Here is a 19,227-nt window from a genome sequence, read left to right as displayed (position 1 = left end):
TGCTGTTTCCTAAAACATTTGTGCTTTTCATTCAAACATTGTGCCAAAAGGCAGAGAAACGCCATTGGCTCACTAACTTAAACGATTACAAACGTAACATTGGCTTGCCTTTGCTGTAATGTCGGGATTTCTTTTTTCCTTTGTGTATCTGGGTGCGTTCCAAGATTAGAGAATATGCATGCTGCATGCACCATCAGCCTGATGACCTTGCAAGATAAAGCTGCCTGAGAAATAAAGATAAATGCTTGGAGAAGCAAATCGCTGTGTTAGATGTTTTACCGTAGCTTAAAGGCATGCAGACACAAGTCAAAGAAAATATGTTTATGGTTTGACATTCCCTCAGTTTAACCCATATATGGCGGTTTTAAATTAACAGTTAGGCTCTCATTATTCATTAGTTCTGTTATTATTATTATTATTATTATTATTATTAATAATAATAATTTTCCTCTGAATGGTGGAATTGCCTCTAAATATGCTTGGTAGGCCTGTGTGTTGATTGGAGTAATGATAGTAATTTGTATTGTTTGAAGACTATCCCATTGGGAGTATGCATACTGGATCAATAGCTTTTCTTTCTCTCTGCCTTTTGAATTAACAAGATCATTGATTACCTGTCTCACATTGATTAATTTCCCTCTTACAGCACTGATTCGATCAATTAGTCCCCTCTGCTGATGGGATGGAATTGGAGCGAATGGCATTTCTTGTGTGCAGTCGAATATAAATTAGAAAATAGTGTTCTTAGTTTTGGGCTTATTTTCTTAACACATAGGCTATGCATAAAGCTAGACTAGACTTGCCTCTAGACTTTCCGTTGTATGCAGAGGGAGAGGAATATATTTGCAGACTTTTGAGAAAAGTGTTTCCTTTAGTTTATAATGTGCTGGGGGTGGAGTAGGAGTGTTGGGTGTGATGGATGAGAAACCAGCTCAGTTTCATTCCGATAAATGAGCACTGTTCCACTTGGGCTTTCCTTTAGTGCCCAAGCTAACAAAGCCACGATGGAGACAGATGCGCTCTACTGGGTTGGGTGTTTGAGGAGGGAGAAAAAACATTAACTGGATAAGGAAAGAGGGAGGGGACGTAAAGCAAGATAAAAGGTACAGACATTAGACAGAGGTGGTCACCATATAATAACAAATTAGGGCAGTTCAAGTGTTAGAAAGGAATATCTTTCAAAAAACGGAAGAGAAAGTGGGGGAAAAAAAGAGGAAATCTGTTTTGGTTCATCTGACTCCCAGGCAAATAAATGTGTGCATATAATACAAGAGTCTTGATTGCATCTACTGTACATTGTGCTCAACATTGTTTGATGCTACTTAAACAATTTTATCTCACCAAATGTTGAATGCGAGCATTAGTGTAAATTTTGCTAAATCTAGAGAATTCATTAATTTGTTGCCTTAGACTGCTGTAGATGTCAAAGGTCCAATTTTATGACGCGATCAGTACATAGGTTCTAGAATCAGTACTTCTACTCTTACCATTGGTAAGACTATTTGTAAGTATTTGTACTTAATGTAAAGTACAGAGTGTGAGTACATTAGCCATATTTACACTTTTCAAATAAATACATTTCATTACATTTTTGTTTTTTTTACTTTTACTAAAGGAAAATCCAGACATCATCTTTTATTAGTATTATCTGTACTGTGTTGACTACTTTTACCATCTTTTTACTTTCATAGTTGAGTACTTATACAAAAGGAAATTGTATCAGTAATGTGCCTGCCCTTTTTCCAGTCTTGGGTGGAGGCCAATCGCTTTCTGTACTTAACACATTCACTGCCATTAACTGCTATAAAGATCAATTTTACTGAGCTGGCAGTGGATAACTTATTGCGGCATCTCGTGCTTCTTTCACTTGCTCTTTTTTGTCTTTGTGTTGCTCCGTTGTCTTTGTCATTAGTTTTACTCAACCCCACTTTTTAAATATATCCACCTTCTTTCCTTTCTCTTTAGACATATCCCACAAGAGTGACCCTGCTGCCCAGTGGGGAGCCACCTTGCATCCAGAGAACATTTCCGGTGCCAACAGCTGGAACAAAGGAAATATTGACGAAGGTGACACTGAAGCGTGGCCCTCCATTAGCCGCAGTAGTGACCCCAGCCAACCTGCAGCACCAGAATGCCCCTTGGGCTCAGCTAGCTTCAGCACAGACGTCAGCGCTGTCACTACCGTCAGTAGTCCTTTTCTGAGTATGGCCACAGGTGCAACAGGCCAGCCGGCCCACTACACATCTCTCAAATCGAACAATAACATGATGACAGGACCTGGGTCTGCCAACACGTTGTCCAGTAACAGAGGTTGGGGCTCAGATGCCAAACAAGATGGAATGAATGGTGGGCGAGTAGGAACGCCCAATCACTGGGGCTCACCCGGTTTTAACTTGAATCTCAATCCCAGTGCCAACCCTTCCGCGTGGCCCGTTCTCGGTCATGAGAGCAGTGGTGTCATTGGCCCAAATGGGGTCGCCGCCTCATCCCACCCACCAGGCAGTGGGAATGGAAACATCGGGAATGGGAGCCTTGGAGGCACAAGCACTTGTGGCACTGGTTGGGTTAACATGGTTGGTGCTAATGAAAATGAACAGCAGCGCGCTTCAACCAACACAAGCTTGTCCTTCAATATGGAAACTAACCTTAACACTGATGGACCAAACCACAACAAGCAACAAGCTCAGGAGCCTATGAGCCCTATCCATGGGTTAACTGGCTGGGGAGGTCAGTCGCCTACTGAATCATCCCAGCTCAATGGAGATACGACAGGCAGCTCTGTATGGGGTAGTGGTGAAACCAAGGCAGCTGACTCCCCCAAGGACTCTGGCTGGGACGCAGCTCCCCCCGCAGGCCTCTCTACTTGGGGTCGCAGGGGTAGTGGCGGTGGCGGGAATAATGGGAATGGTGGCTGGGGTGACTGGGGGAAAGCCTCAGGAGGCGGTGATGCATCGAAAGGCTGGGATTCTGTTGACGCTGTCATTTCGGGGTCAGGTCAAGAGCAACAACTTGGCTCATGGGGTAAGCAGCCTGGGACTGCCCCTGCTAGTGAGGGAAGTGGTGACAGCAGAGATGGCCAGTCTCACCACAGGCACAGGTCCTCAAGCATGGATTATACTCCTGTGTTGCCCCGACAGGACCTGGACCCTCGGGTGCTGAGTAACACTGGTTGGGGACAGACCCCCATCCGACAGCACACGGTATGGGAAATGGAGGAGGCAAACTCTGATGATGGCAAAAGCAACAGCAGCTCAGACACGTTTGAAAGTTCCAATTCTAATGGCGGATCTTCATGCACCAACGGCGGTACCATTAACCCTAACACCGGTACCAATCCGAGGCGTGGATCTGATGGAAAACCGGAAAGCGAAGGGTCATCAGGCTGGGGTGCCCCTCCACCACCGCCAGTCGAGACTGCATCTGGATGGGGTGATCCCCCACATTCACAGAAAGAACCCCCTAATGGCACCACCAGTGGCTGGGGAGACCCCTTGCCGACCAATGGACCTAAAAATGTAAGCATGACATCTTGGGGCTCTGAGGACAAGTCACCTAGCTGGGACAGCGACATGGCAAAAAGCCAGTCCACTAATTGGGGAGAGGGCCCCCTTAGCTCTTGTGGTTGGGGAAGTAATAATGGGGGTGTCAACAGTTCTAGCACAAGGGACTGGGCTGAACCAGAGCGCAAGAGCAACGGCTCCCCCAGCAGCATGTGGGATGGGGAAGGAGGAAACGGAGGTAATGGAGGATGGAAGGAAAATGCTCGAGGAGGAAGTAGAGGAGCTTGTAAGGTTACTTCTTCTGTAAGTAGCAGCACTTGGGGTGAAACCTCCCGTGCCAACGGCCCAGTGCAGAGTACCTGGGGCTCAGCCAAGCCCACTGAAAGCAGTGGCAGCAGCACTGGGAGTGGAGGTGGAGGAAGTATTGGTTCCTGGGGAGGTCCTGGCTCTGTCAAACAGAACACCTCCGGCTGGAGCAACCTTAACAAACAGGACCAAGGCTTTGAATCTACAGGTTGGGAGGAACCTTCCCCTCCCTCTATCCGCCGGAAGATGGAAATTGATGATGGAACATCTACCTGGGGTGATCCCGGCACATACAGCAAGACTGTCAATATGTGGGATCGCAATAATCCTAATAATAATTCAGGCAACAGCGGCCCACCCCCCATGAAGAATGGTGGCATGATCGCACCCAACAATAACAATCACTCTGTAGGCCTTGGCAACAACAATCACCACCACGGCCATCCACTGCACCATCACCCTCACCATGGCAACGTGCCGAGCCATCTCCAACATCAACATCATGGAAATAACTACGGGCCACCCAACAGTTGTGCCCCGCACCCAGGTGCAGGCCCCCAGAGTCGACCTCTTGCTAACCCAGGTAAAATAAGATGGGACTTAAGAATGGATCGAAGCCTGATTTAAATAATAAATCAGATGAAGTACAAAATCTATTGCATTAATAATCAGATAGTGTGACTAACTTACCATTAAGACTGTTATCAGTAAGGATTGTTAGGTATTCCAACCATTATTTCTCTAAGTAATTCTTTATTAGTGATTCTTAAGTCGACTGGGTGTTGGAGTATCTTAATGACCATGTATGCATAATTAAGCCCAGCCAAGTTATTTTAATTTATTGCACACAGTTCAAATGAGTCTTATTGAAGACAAAGACCACATAGATACGCATAAAACACATGTCAATGCTTTTACGACAACTGTAGCCCCTGTCTCTGATTGAGTGACACATTGCCCCCCCCCCGTGTATTTAATAGCAGGGACAATAAAACTTTTCAAAATTAGCAATTAGTATCATTGATTGCGATGGCATTTGAGATTGCCATGCAATATAAGTTACCCTTTTCAGCATGATCTTTTTCTGTTTTTCAGGCTGGGGAGAGCTTCCCAGTGTTCAGCCTAAGTCGGAGCCTGCTTGGGGAGAGCCTGCAGCGCCAACATCAGCTGTGGACAACGGCACCTCTGCTTGGGGCAAGCCATCAGGGGGTGTCGGCGGGTGGGGAGATGGTGTCCATGAGCCCTCTGGACCTTACGGCAGGACCAACGGACCTTCCTGTACTACACCCTGCAAGCCTGGTAAATGGCAACCATTGTATACATTGGGGGTCAATGTAAGGTCTTAGTGGTCTTGTCCTTAGGGGTCTCTCTAGTGGGTCTTAAACATCTAAAGCAATCAAAGGCAATTTCACACCTCAGAAGGTTTTCAAGAACCAAGTGAAGAGTGCTGCATAGAGTTAAATCTTCAGCAATGTGTGGAAAGGAAAATACTGCCATCAAGTGGTCAAGTTCAAAATTTCCCTCTGTGTTGATTTGTCTTGCATGCCAGCTGCATTAGACTTTTTTTTCCCTCAAATGTTCACTGTTTTCATCTCAAATATGAACTCATCCTTTTTTATTTTCTTAGGTCCCAAACCTATGCAAGACAGCTGGGGGAATGGTGGGGAGGAAATGGGAATGTCTACAGGCCAGTGGGACACCGAGGACGGAGACATGTGGAGCAGCCCCACCTCGCAGGAAAGCAGCTCCTCCTGCAATTCCTGGGGCAATGGATCCAAGAAGGGCCCCAGCAAGGTAAAGGTCTACAACAAGCTTATATACATTTCCATTTGTGCGGGCACACTGATCATGTGATTATTCAAATATTTTTGACTTGTGTGACCTCAGGGGAAGATGATTAACAAACCAGATGAGACCTGGATCATGAACCGTCTCATCAAACAGCTCACTGACATGGGTTTTCCGGTATGAGCTATTTATTCTGCAACTATTTAGAATGACATACATTATATTATAAGCCTTCTTAAAGGCTGAGGTTTTATTTACTATTTGATGGACTTACTGCATGTAATCACTGGGCTACAGAGAGATCCTGCTGAGGAGGCATTGAAGAGCAACAACATGAATCTTGACCAGGCCATGAGTGAGTTCACTTTCTGTGCGAGTGGTGCGCCTATATACACATCTTCCAAATATTAACATTTTCCCCTCTCAGGTGCACTGCTGGAGAAGAAGACTGACTTGGACAAGCGTAGTATTGGCATTTCTGATTACAGCAATGGCCTGAACAAGCCACTGGTGTGTCGACCATCCGTGCTCTCTAAAGATCCCTCTGACCGCAACGCGTTCCTTGACAAGGTATTGGATGGGTTTCATACCTTTGAAATACAGTATGTCATTTACAAACATTCAAATAATTTTGTTGTATGTTCTGTATTTACACATTTTTGTATTCAGTCTTTTCTTGCTCTTATCACTATTGATTGCTTTAACGACTGCTTTATCTCTCTGCTCTAGGATGGCGGTCTTTCCGACGATGCCCCCCTATCACCATTTATGCCTTCCCCCAGCCTGAAGCTCCCCCTGGCCAACAGTAGCCTTCCTGGGCAGGGTCTGGGACCGGGCAACTCGGGGCTGGCCATGCAAAACTTGAACAACAGACAGGTATTGTTTACAACATGTAAAATTTGCCATATTGTCAAGAAGAGGTATCACCATTAGCTCTTTTATTTGCATATACTCTACCCTTTTGTTTGCTTTTGTTTGAGTGGCATTGCCTCAAGTACTCATTGAAACTGAGTATACTCTAGTATCATTGCCAGAAAATGCTCTTGAAGCCCAAAGGAAAGTGCTTTTTTTGATTGGAAATGTGGAGGTATTGTAGCTGCCTTTTCACAGCTCAAAATTTCTTTGACCTTCAAAACCAATATTATTTAGTGGCTAACAGTAATCTAACTGCTGGCCGCTTGATGCAGAATATATTCACTGCTGCAAACTAGATTGTTTTGATGTGTTCTAAAGTCTACCATGCAAATCAACCTTGAAGTTCAAATGTATACTTTCATCTGTTTTATGCATTAGTGACAATCACGGTGATAGGTATTGTGTTTTGGGTCGCCATCGCTTCCCCTTGCCTGACCGGTTTTCATGAATTTGTATTGTCTATAGGGGATTTCCTCAAAATGTGTCCGCTTCAAAGATGACTTTAACGTTTTAATTCAAAATTTACAGTGACTGTCTATCAATTCAGTGGCCTGATTAATAGTCATACAATTGCTAATATCATTGGCAATTTGAATAAAAAATATATCTTTTTATTCTAGATACCCAGTGGAATGTTTGGCACCAGTGGAGCAGCACAAAGCCGGGCCATGCAGCAGCAGCAGCAACAGCCTCCTCAGCCACCAGTGCCACCTCTGAGCTCCTCCATGCCTAGTCTACGTGCTCAAGTGCCTCAGTTTCTCTCCCCTCAGGTACATACATACACATGTACCTAAAAGAGTCCCCCATCACATCATACAGTCTTCTATATCTTGCTTGTATAGCTTGTGCATAGCAGTATGTAGTAAATGTCATTTTGTTCCAGCTAATGGTTGCTTTTTCTTACACCTGAATCACAAGATTGTTTTTCTCTTTGTAGGTCCAAGCACAGCTCTTGCAGTTTGCAGCAAAAAACATTGGTTTGAACCCTGCACTTTTAACCTCGCCAATAAACCCTCAACAAATGACCCTGTTGTACCAACTTCAGCAACTGCAAATGGTGAGTCGCTCCTTCTGATCGGGAGACTGACACTTTTGACACTACTTACATTTCTGATTTAAAAGGTAGAATTAATAATCCCACTGAACAAATGACACATGTTGTTTGCGTTTGTTTTTCTTTCCTGTGCTGTAACGTACTTTTGCTTCCCTATTTTTCAGGCATACCAGCGTTTACAAATCCAGCAACAGATGATGCAGGCGCAACGTAACGTTTCCGGTCCCATTCGACAACAAGAGCAGCAAGTGAGTCAACAGGCACAACGCTGCACCCACTCACCAAATCCTGTGATGGTCAATGTGACCCAACTTCTGGCACATAACTACATGCCTTGACTACAAAATTGATTCAATATTGTAACAACAGAGTGAATGATGTATCATTGTTACATTACATTACATTACAGTAGTTGTTGTGTGGGTAATATTCCTTCTTCGTATTAATACTTCTACAGTAGTATTTCAACACTGCTCTGTGTCTGTCCACACCTAGGTCGCACGCACAATCACCAACATGCAGCAGCAGATCCAGCAGCACCAGCGTCAGCTCTACCAGGCGCTGTTGATGAAGCAGCAGCAGCTTCCCTCTCATTCCACCACCTCTTCCTCCTCCCAAGCTGGTCTGCATGCCCCCGGTGGCCCCACCGGAGGCCCCGGATCTGCAAAATCAACCCTGGACCCTTTCACTGGCCCACATCATGCCCCGGGCCTTGCCGACACACTGCACACCAAAGAGCCACTGTCTTCACCCAACGCCTACAGCACCTACCCGCTATGTGAGTCTTTGAAAGAGCAATTACGATTTGTATTAGTTCAGTCGCTGTCGATTTGGCACTATCCCTGGTAACCATGGCAACAGCAAGTCTGGGTTTATTACCGCAGCTGTAACTTTTGGCCTCTCCCTGCCAATAAAATAGAACAATAAATGGAGATAATTACTGTGGGTGAAGTGGTTGTTGCCACAGCAGCAGCAGCAATTCAAAACACAATCCACATTTAGTTGACCTATTTCTTTAAATAAGAGCTGTAGTAGAGTTTTATTTTTTTAGCAGGAGGTAATTTTTGTAGGGTATGAATTCGAGAGCAGGCTATACTAATATTTTACAGCTCAATTTCTCTTAAGATTCCACAATGAATGTAAAGATGCCTTATCTGCTCAGCAAGCGATAAATGTTAAAGTTGTCCATTGTGAAATCGGTATATGTAAACATGATTACAACCACATGGTTTTAGCACCACTTTTTTTTTTTTATAAAGCAAAGAACAAATTTGAAAAAAAAAACGGTTGAAGTGGTTGTCACACAATTAGTTGATGTAAAATGTCACTTGGTGAAGATTTTGTTTGCTATTTGTTATGTACATGCAATCAAATACTGTAGTAATGTAATTCCTGAATAGTCTCCATGGTCCACTATATTATGGAAATTGCATTAGTGAATACTTCGACATGAACAGTGGCCACGATGTGACTGTTGGGCCACCTCAAATTTCACTTACATTTACTTTACCATAATGATATCATCACATTGTTGCACATTGTCATATTGAATAGTCGGGATTTTGAGTTTTCTAATGTTAAAGTCCTCATTATCACTCTGTTTGCAATGTTATGCACAATTTTTCCACATCAGAGAAATCCTTCCATAAAGAATGGTTTGAAAATGAAGCCTATAAAATTTAAAATATTCTGTTAGATCTAAATCTTTAGAAAAACAAAACGTAAAAAAAAAAAAAAGAATGATTTAAGAATAATGTTTTTATAAACTCTTAATACAGCTTGAAGGCGTTAAACATGAAAAAAGCATTGAAGCCTGTTGTATTGCGAATATAACTAAAGGGCCTGCGACCGTCCTGGTAGGGGTTCCGCAACGTGGCCACCCAAAATGCCTTAATGAGGGACCCTCTTCGTACAAGTATGAGTTTCTAATCTTTTTATCCTTTGCGCAGCTGGACTGAATCCAAACATGAATGTAAACTGCATCGAGGTTGGGGGTCTGTCTCTGAAAGAGCCCCCTCAGCCCCAGTCTCGTCTGTCCCAGTGGACGCACTCCAACTCTATGGACAGCCTCGGTGGCAGCACCTCAAACCTGGAGAACAACCTCAACAAACACGGTGAGCATTTCTAGCTTAGATCGACAAAGAATAAATAAATAAAAAGAATTGAAGTGGAAGTGTTTGTCCATGTGCCAGGTGCCATATCTGCACCCCCTTCCATGGGGCCCCCTGTGAAGCACTCACAACTGGAGGATTCCTACAGCCCATACAATCTGATGTCCAGCTCGGACCCCCCCTCCAGCTCCTTGATACCCCCAGACAGCTGGGGCCAAGGCAAAAACCCCAATGAAAAGATCACCAACGGGACCAACGTTAACTGGCCTCCAGGTGAAGACAAAGGAAGATGAATGCCATGCTCTTTGTCACAATATTTCTGACAATCTATTTCACATCCCCAGAATTCTGCCCAGGTGTGCCATGGAAGGGCCTTCAGAACATTGACCCTGAGAATGACCCTAACATGACACCTGGTAGCGTCCCCAGCGGTCCCACCATCAACACAAACATACATGACGTCAACAGATACCTGCTACGTGACAGGAATGGAGGTATGGGCAAGTCTCTAATGAGCACTGCTAAAAACACTTAGTTGTATTAACTAAATAAAGACCATACATACAGTAGACGGTGGCCCACCGTAAACCTAGGTTTTACCTTGGTTGCTGCGGCAACAACAAAATTGTACTCACTTCCCCAGAAACCATCTGTACCTTTTCAATGTCAACCACAAAAAGGAAGCTCTCACCTCGCCTCAATTAGCAGTTTTCATGTGATTTTTTTTTTTTGAAGGAATCCACAAGTAATTCAAGAAGCCATGCTTAACACGCCATAGAAAAAACAACTAAGTTGTTTTTTGACTTAATAACTCATCTCTTTTATTCATGACTCGTTGCTTAAAGGCAAACTGTCCGATGTCAAGTCGACCTGGTCCACGGGGTCTATAACCCAGAACCAAGCTTCACTGACCCATGAGCTGTGGAAAGTCCCTCAGGGCCCACGCGGCTCCGCAGCCCCATCCCGACCCCCACCAGGCCTCACCAACACCAAACCTTCCTCGACTTGGGGGGGCAACTCGTTGGGCCTGGCCCAAGGCTGGAGTGGCTCTTATTCCTCTGGTAAGTAAAAATACTTTGATGGAATTTCTGAAAGTAAAAACTTATTACTTTCATTAGTAAAATCTTTTTAGAAGCAAAATAGATCAAAATGACAGAACCAGTCCTATACCCAGGCTAATATATCTAGTTGCCCTCTCACACGGGAGAAAATGTTATGTCTAATCCAGCCAAATGGAGCATGCTCTATCCATATGCAGATACATTTTGAATGTAACAACCAGATACCTGGAAAAACAATATTGAAAGGAACTTTCACAAATAAATATACCGTAATCATAAATATTGTCAATAATAATAATAATCCCTTTACAAAAACATTACTACTACTATTCCTACTTTTTCTTCCTACAAATACACCTGTAGATGATTACTTTGGAAATCTTTAATCAAAATGCTAAGCAGACTTTGTCAAAGAGCAGACCTCACATCTGTTCTCTATCACTGGCTTACCTTTTTGGAAAACATCCTGCTGAACTGACATTCTGAGGTTTACCGGCTCTCAAAAGAGGACGCATATCAGCATTGTTTCGCCTAACCGCTTTGCGTGTTGCACTGTTGGGGTGGGGGTAAGGGGAGTTGCACCAGGAGTTTTTCTATTTACATTTTTCTGAATCGTATTTGCCATTTCTTTAAAGAATATTTAGGGCATTCACTGTATATTCATAAAATGAGTTTCAAACCTCTTTTCTTTATTTTAGCAGAAGGAACCACCTGGAGCACAGACAGCTCCAACAGGACCAGCAGCTGGCTGGTGCTGAGAAATCTCACCCCTCAAGTAAGTGTGTCAGTTGACCACTCATTTGAACAAGTGGTTGTATTTGAGATAACGGCATGCTTAGGGAGCAATATTTGGTGTTTTATACATAATTCAAATACTGTATATTTTCTTGTGAATATCTCCAAATCTTAAATAGTAACTGAAATGGTCGTCCCCAGCCTTAATCCTCACCCACATTTCTCCTAACTGTGATGCTTTGGTCTATTATGCTGGCTCTACAGATTGACGGTTCAACCCTGCGGACCCTGTGCATGCAGCACGGCCCCTTGATTACATTCCACCTCAACCTGACCCAAGGGAATGCCGTGGTGCGCTACAGCTCCAAGGACGAGGCAGCCAAGGCCCAGAAGTCTCTGCACATGTAAGTGCTAGTGCCTTCATAATGTGTCGAAGTCTGCTAAAAAAAAATTATTCACACAGCCTCATTGTTGACAGAGGCAATTAGACGGCGCTTGATGAAAGTGCATTTTGCAATGTTCTATGCAAACACTCTAGAACATTAATTTTTGCATCTACAATTGTAACACAGATTAATGTATTGCATTTGTTTGCTTGTGTTTGAAAAAAAAAAAGATACAAGGCACCTTGTAAAATTGCATATTTAATCACAGTCGACATATTGGGGGGAATAAAATTTGCCGTTGGAATATATTCTTTAAAGTAGTTCAGTCTTGTCGTGAGTGCTTATTTGTCTCTGGATCTTTTGACTGACCCGTGTTGTGTTGTGTCAGGTGTGTGCTGGGTAACACCACCATCCTGGCAGAGTTTGCCGGCGAGGAGGAGGTGAACCGCTTCTTTGCACAAGGCCAGTCGCTGGCCTCAAACAACACCACCAGCTGGCAGGCCAACCCGGGAACCAATCAGAATCGAATGGGTGGGGCAGCGGCGTCCCACTCCATCGCCCAGTGGAGCACCGGCAGCAGCGGAGGAGGCGGCGGCGGCGGGAAGGCTGGTGGCGGCGACCTGCTTTGGGGGGCAGTGCCCCAATACTCCAGTCTGTGGGGGCCTCCGAGCGGGGAGGACGCACGTGTAATCGGGAGCCCCACCCCCATTAATACCCTGCTACCAGGAGACCTGCTGAGTGGGGAGTCCATGTAGAAGGATTCCACATTATAGTCCAGCACCACCACTAGATGGAGGTTCTATCAACAGGAGCAAATCCCAAGCAAATCATGTGGCGATAATCAGCACCATTTCACAACTTTCTGGAACTGTGAATTGGGAAACGGCAGGCTCACCGGGCCTCCTGTTTCTCTTATGCTATGTATTCCTTTTATTTTGCAACTTAAAAAAACAAACTAAAACACAACACAAAGAAACCTTTTTGATTTTTTTTTTTTTTTAATTATCATTTTTAGGAAAAGCAATCAAAGCTGCCATCTAACTTTTCCCTCTAAGAAGAATCACCCCAGACAAAAAGACTCTGAAGCGATCATTCCCAGCATGCCTGTGGCCAATGATGTGGTCGGATGACCTTTACTGATTACGCTTTTGTTTCTCAGCACTAATTAGCCTTAAGTGCTCACCGGGTCCTTTCCAGCCACCTTTTTGTTTGATAAACTGAAGAATCTTGCACAGTTTTTGACCTCTGGAGCCAGCGCCACGCGACTGGTGACCAACTCTCTTGGGGATGCCCGACTCCCCGGATTCTTCTCTTCTTAGGGTTCGTTGTTCTGATGTCCGTCCTTGAATATAAGCTCTGAGCAACCGTGGCGCCGCCCAATCACTGACGAGATCCTTGAGGTCACCTCCAGTTCACTCAATGGTGCTTTGTGGAATCTTCTACAGCGTTTCTGGAAGTGTCAGAAAGAGGACGCTGTACCCTTTTGAACGTGACGGTTTACATTGTGCAATATACACCGTAGAACTCTTCGTTCGTCCCGTATGAGCCGGTCGGTTTTTGGAACTTGAAAGACTGCTTTTTGTTTTTTGTTTTTTTGTTTTTGGATTCCCTCCAGAGCGCCATTGAAAAATCTGTGCGAGAGGAAGAAGAAGCAGCAGCAGCTCGGACTTCGATGCACACTTCCTGTCCGCGTGCCGCACCCATCGGACACCTCTGGTTGCCCGGCACAATAACCAAATAAATAGCGGGGGTGGCCGTACGGGTTCTCCCAATGCAGTAGACCTACGAGCGTTCCTCGCGGACAAACACGGGAAGGCTTCTTTATCATAGCACTTATGAGAAGCTCGCGGCTTCGGCCTATGAATCAAAAGTAGACAAAAGCTCTGACGAAGGGAAACGGCAGAAGAAGAATGGGAACCGTTCTTAAAGTGAATATCACTGTTACTCCAAAATGTCCAAGTCTCGCTCGCTCCGAAGACCGAGCGGGGATGGTCACGGAGGCGCGGGGGAGCAAGCGCGGTGGTGTGGCAGCGTCCACCGAGTGCCTCTCTGCTGCGGTCCGCCGCCCGCCGTCCCGCTCCCCCCCTCCAGGTGTCCGACAGCAGCACTTCCTCCCCGGGCTCCGTCTGGCGACAGCCAGGCCGGCCCCGCTCCTTCTCCTTCTCAGTTTTTCAAACGCAAAGATCACTTTAGCTGGAAGATCTACTAGTCATATTTCTGGATCGCGTCTCATTGTTTATGTCCACAATGCATACTTTCGTACGTACGTAGTGGCTGCCCGAAGGAGCCTCTCACTGTTCATATGCAGAAACACTTTTGCTCAGAGGTGCCTCTGTGTGCTCATCCTGTGTAATGAATGCAAAACAAGGATCAATACTATTGATTGTCTATCGCTTTTGGAGCTCGTCATGCTTTGTGTTGGACAGTATTCTGTAGTACTTCCAGGTCTGGGGGTGTCTTTCATTTTTTTTGGTCCAAGCTGCTCCACTTTCCCACAGGTTGCCCATTGCCTAGCTGCTACGCTAACCCCCACCCCGCCCCTTCTTAAAAATAGTAGCCCCTCCCCTCCGAGACGGCCCCTTGTATCTGTTTCTATGCAAAAGACGAGAAGCCGGGGCCCTTTACAAGCACGCCAACCCACTCGCTCCACGCTGCCCCCACCCCTACTGTGAACTTCACTACGGCCGCCATTTTCACTAGACACTGTTTCCAAAGTGGAGTGGGAAGATTTTATCAAAGGCTCGTGTCCAGACTTGATCTCAGGGTAGGGGGGTGGACACAGAGTATCACCATGCAGCACTCTCTAAACCTGTCCTTTATTCCCGCGTACACAAACCTCAACATATTTAAAAGATGCCAATGTACTGTGCCAAATTCAATTTGCTGAACAGAGCACTTGAGTTCCTTCTTTTAAGGAATCTTTTTTGGGGGGTGGGGGGGTCGCAGGGGGGTGGCAGGGGCAGCAGCATCACACCCTGATAGAACTCATTTTCTTTTTTGTTTTTGTTTGTTTGTTTGTGGGGCAAACCCTAGCTAACTAGAGCAGGGGGAGGGTTCCAGTTTGCTACAGTGCACAGTTTATGATGGGTAATCCCGGGTACATATTTTTTTAAAACCAAAAAAAATGAAACTTACAAATCACATTTTAACATCATTTTTATGGAGTTTGACGTAAAAAAAAGAAAAAAAACGTTTAAAAAAATGCATAAAAAATGTAAATGAGAAAAAAAAAAAAGATTTATGATATCTTAAAGCTCTGCACTTCTAGCTGAAATGTCTCCAGTCGTCACGCTCTGCGAAAACCATGAACACGTAGACCCGCGACTGGGGTGCCTTTTTTGTTCCGTTGGATTTGACTTGTTCTGTTTTATTGTGTACGCTGTATTTATCTGGTTTTTATTTCGTGTTGACATCCTGCTCAAAGCGGGCCCAATGATGAACTGTATACATTTCCACTGTATCGAAGTCGGTGACGGTCTTAAATCACGAAGGAAAAAAGGGGGACAAAGGCTACCTTTCAGGACACTGCGTCCTGCAGCACACGAGCAAAAATCACTATTGCCTGTTTCTGTAAAACTGCCTTGATCCAACAAGCTCAGACAGACCCAATAGTCCACCAGTACCACGCCCAGAAAGTCACAAGGGGCTTTCCCATGCTGCACCAGCATCGAGAGGCTCTCCTCTCCGCGGCTCTCTTCTTCATAGCAGTACATACTGTATACTTAGACGCGATATATGTATATGCTGTACATGTATACATACGTGCAGTACATATACAAAATTGTCTACATGTAATGTATACCGTACATGTACATATGTATATTACATACGTGCATATGTGTGTGTGTGTATATATATATGTATGTACAGTATATATATGTATGTATGTATATATATATATATATATATATATATATATATATATATACACACACACATACATACTAGGGCTGCACAATTAATCAAGTTTTAATTGCAGTCTCAATATTGACTGCCTCAAAGTCAGAGCACTTTTTTTTATTACAAGTCAAACCACCAGGGGTCAATGTTTCCCCCATTTGCATGACAAAAGCATCTTATTTTCTCACCCTAGTACAGTTTATTATTTACCAGTGTGAAATTGTGTTATTTCTCACCTGATTCCTAATATTTACAGTGCTAGTTGTCAATTGAGACCTATTTTGAAAGAATCCGAATGGCAAAAAAAATAGAATACATTTTGTTTGAAATGACCAAAAATTAACATTTTAACTGCTAATTGATAAAAATTTGATTAAAAGTAAATAATGTGCTTGGTTCTAAGTAAACTTATTTTTCATACCTTTTTGCACTCAGCAATTCAGTTAGTTGTGTTGCCCTGTGTTTTTGTCAATATTTACTTTATTTATTTTCGTTTTTTTATTATTTTTAATTATCAAGCCTTGAAGCCTTGTCTATATACTGCTTGTTTTAAATAGGGCAATAAATAGATATGTTTGACCATGACCATTGATAGGATGAATAACCGTGATTTCAAGATTGACCAAAATAACCGTGATCATTATTTTGTCTATAATTGTGCAGCCCTAATATATATATATATATATATATATATATATATATATATATATATATATATATATATATATATATACACACACACACACTGTATGTATGTACACACTCGGATGGTAGCCTCTCAAATGTAGTTTTGTGTCCGCTAAGTTGATGTGAAGATGAGCAATATATATTTTCCCCACTTACACGCACGTGCACGCAAATATGGAGGAAGAAATTTGGTTGTAAAATAATACTTGATCACACATTCAGTACATTTGGCTTTCAAGCCACACGATGCAGTATACGTGAAAGCCAGTGTACTGTCATGTGTGTGTATTTTGTTCATTAGCCAACCCTCTAGACTAGTGCATTTGCTAATTTAAAAAAAAAAAAAAAAAATCACATATCATAAATATATTGAACTTAAATACTTGAACTACCGATTACGAATGAGTATTTGGGCCATGCAAAAGAGGGGATAAAATAGTAAACTACTAGGAAGAAAAAAATCATTTGAATGGGTTTGTTTATTAAAAGTAGAATCAAGTGGGAATATTACAATTTTCCAACAATGGGCACTTTTTCTTTTTTTTATCCTCAGATTCACCAAATGTACTCAATGAAGAATTATTTTTATTACTTTATTGCGTTGTTTTTTTCTTCAGTGTTCACGACTTCTCAAAGATAATTGTGTAAAGTTATTTTGGCTAATTTTAGCGAAGTAAAAATTTTATGAAATATATATATATGATTTTCCCCCCTCTTGAGGCTGTCCCAAATACTCCTTGGGTAATGGCGCGCCAATAAATTAATGTGAAGTCAGTAAAGGTCTCTCTCTCGTCTGACAGCTAACATTGAGACGATGAAAATGTATTGCGTTAAGTTACCATTTTTTTTTTGGGGGGGGGGGGGTGCAAGCGCCATCTACATTTGTGACGGATGTTTGAATGTGTGCCAGAAACTGTTTTGTTTTGTTGTTTTTTGTCTGGTTCTCTTCTAATGTTGCACTGAGTGTCTTGTGCCCCTCACTCAGCTAATCGTAGACAAAAAAAAAAAAAGTACGGGAGGGGCGACGGCGACAATTCACGTGTACATGTTTACTCAAGGAAATTCATTTGTTTTCATTCTATCTGTACAAAAAAAGTTGATCTACCTTATAGTGGCTTTTATTGTGGAATAATCCCAATGTGGGGTTATCATTGAATATTGCACCATATTGTTTCAATAAGGTTAAAAAAACAAACAAAAAAAAGTGTATAAAAATTTTGAAAAAATTATAAAGAGGCAAGGCCATAGCTAGGTGTAGAAGGACTTAGTGTAGCATCAAGGAGAAATGGAAAAAGGGAGGTGAGGTCATTTCAGAGGTGCCTATCGTTTGTGTTCCTGTCGTTTACAAGCATTTCATTTGTGTCACCTTCAAAGAAAATAGGAATTATTAAGACGGGAACGTTGTGTTGTTTTTTTGTTTTTTTTAATCCTCCTCCATGGAATATGGACATGAAAACCTAGCAAAGCGAGAATACATATGCTACTTTCAGAACTCTGGGATCGATCAGTGTTGTCGTCATATTTCAAGTTCTGCGCTCATTCCTTTTCTTGCACACTCGTTGTCGAAACATTCATGAATTTTGTCTCAGGAAGGTCAGAATTCCAACATCCTAACTCCTCTGTCATTTCTTTTTTTTTTTGCTTCTCCCAAGCAAGCACTTAACCTTTTTGGGGGAGGGGCTCTCAACCATGACGACAACAACACGTTTGTATTGTAGCAAGTGACATATTTACCAAATAAGACTGAGAATCAACTTTGAATATTGAAAATTTAAAAAGTGCTTTACATATGTGAAAGCTGGCGTAGAGATTGCTTTACATTTGAAAAACAAGGATCAATGGAAACCTATTTGTTTGTTTTTTGTTAGTCTGAGTGCAGGAGCTTCTCAATCATCTCGCCATGTGTCCTCGTTGACGTTTTTTCAAGCAGCAGAGAGATTTCAAGCAAAAGGATCATGATCTATGCACAAATGCGGGAGGGTTCAGGGTTTTCATGTCATGTCGGCTTCTTTGACGAAATGTGCTCATGTCGTCTCGTGTTAGCGTACCCTTATGGCGTCACCATGTCGAGCCCTTCCTAACCAATGAGCGCTTGTCCTTCTGCTGAAAGCACTGTGGGTGGGCCTGAGAAGAAGCCCTTGTTTTGGTTTTTGTTTGTCTTGGGGGGAGGGGGGGGGGGGGGGGTTATATGTGTGGGTTGGGGGACTTTGCATTTGCCTTTTTTTCTTTACTTTGATACACACACAAATAACGGAAAAATGTCTGTAACTGAACTACAAAGTTGTGGCTTTTTAAATGTTGTTCCTTTTTCTCCTCATAGAATGTGATTAAGACATGCACCGGGAAAAAAAAATGTTTCCATTTGGACTATGGAACTTCTTTCGGACGATATTAATAAAAATTACATTTTCTTGGCTGTTAATTGAGGTCTCCTTTTTTTTTTTTTTTTTTTTTTTTTTTTTTTTAAGCCTTTTTAAGCCAGAGTATACTGTACTAGTACCACTAATGATACGCCCTCTAGTGGTATGTGAAAGAATCACTGCCCGCGTACAGTTTACTTGTATTCAACATTCAAAAAATTCATAAACAACATAATTAGGTATAATTTTTAGAAGGCACGTTACACTGTATCATGCCTCTAAAGCAATGTTAATTTCTTCAAAGTATGACCTCTCCTTTAACAATGTGTTGCTTAGTGCCTATTTAAAACACGTGTCAAGCTCCGGTCCTCGTGGGCCGAATCGTTCGTGTTTTCCATTTTCCTCTCCCCAGAACAATTGATTC

General features: G+C 43.0%; 1 protein-coding gene across 2 annotated transcripts in view; it reads left to right on the top strand.

Annotated features, from left to right (window-relative positions):
- LOC148421372 (trinucleotide repeat-containing gene 6C protein-like) overlaps positions 1-17,864 on the top strand; it is a 42,766-nt gene extending 24,902 nt beyond the window's left edge. Inside the window, exons 5-22 of one of the 2 annotated variants that reach the window (XM_088419277.1) lie at positions 1,966-4,389; positions 4,902-5,105; positions 5,434-5,600; positions 5,694-5,771; positions 5,892-5,949; positions 6,022-6,164; positions 6,324-6,470; positions 7,130-7,279; positions 7,447-7,566; positions 7,728-7,811; positions 8,059-8,341; positions 9,513-9,677; positions 9,756-9,947; positions 10,019-10,168; positions 10,520-10,735; positions 11,437-11,510; positions 11,735-11,874; positions 12,245-17,864. In XM_088419277.1, coding sequence (XP_088275403.1) covers positions 1,966-4,389; positions 4,902-5,105; positions 5,434-5,600; positions 5,694-5,771; positions 5,892-5,949; positions 6,022-6,164; positions 6,324-6,470; positions 7,130-7,279; positions 7,447-7,566; positions 7,728-7,811; positions 8,059-8,341; positions 9,513-9,677; positions 9,756-9,947; positions 10,019-10,168; positions 10,520-10,735; positions 11,437-11,510; positions 11,735-11,874; positions 12,245-12,611 — 5,162 coding nt within the window. In that variant the 3' untranslated portion in view covers positions 12,612-17,864. Of the gene's footprint in view, positions 1-1,965; positions 4,390-4,901; positions 5,106-5,433; positions 5,601-5,693; positions 5,772-5,891; positions 5,950-6,021; positions 6,165-6,323; positions 6,471-7,129; positions 7,280-7,446; positions 7,567-7,727; positions 7,812-8,058; positions 8,342-9,512; positions 9,678-9,755; positions 9,948-10,018; positions 10,169-10,519; positions 10,736-11,433; positions 11,511-11,734; positions 11,875-12,244 lie in introns of both variants that reach the window. The other variant, XM_088419275.1, reaches the window with a different exon arrangement.
- Positions 17,865-19,227: the final 1,363 nt, after the last annotated feature.

The sequence above is a fragment of the Hippichthys cyanospilos genome, chromosome 7, assembly GCF_059441005.1.
Source record: "Hippichthys cyanospilos isolate Australia breed blue-spotted pipefish chromosome 7, RoL_Hcya_1.0, whole genome shotgun sequence".
NCBI classification, from domain to species: domain Eukaryota; kingdom Metazoa; phylum Chordata; class Actinopteri; order Syngnathiformes; family Syngnathidae; genus Hippichthys; species Hippichthys cyanospilos.
The sequence above is the reverse complement of the archived record's forward strand: the minus strand, read 5'-3'. Positions and strand labels throughout refer to the sequence as shown.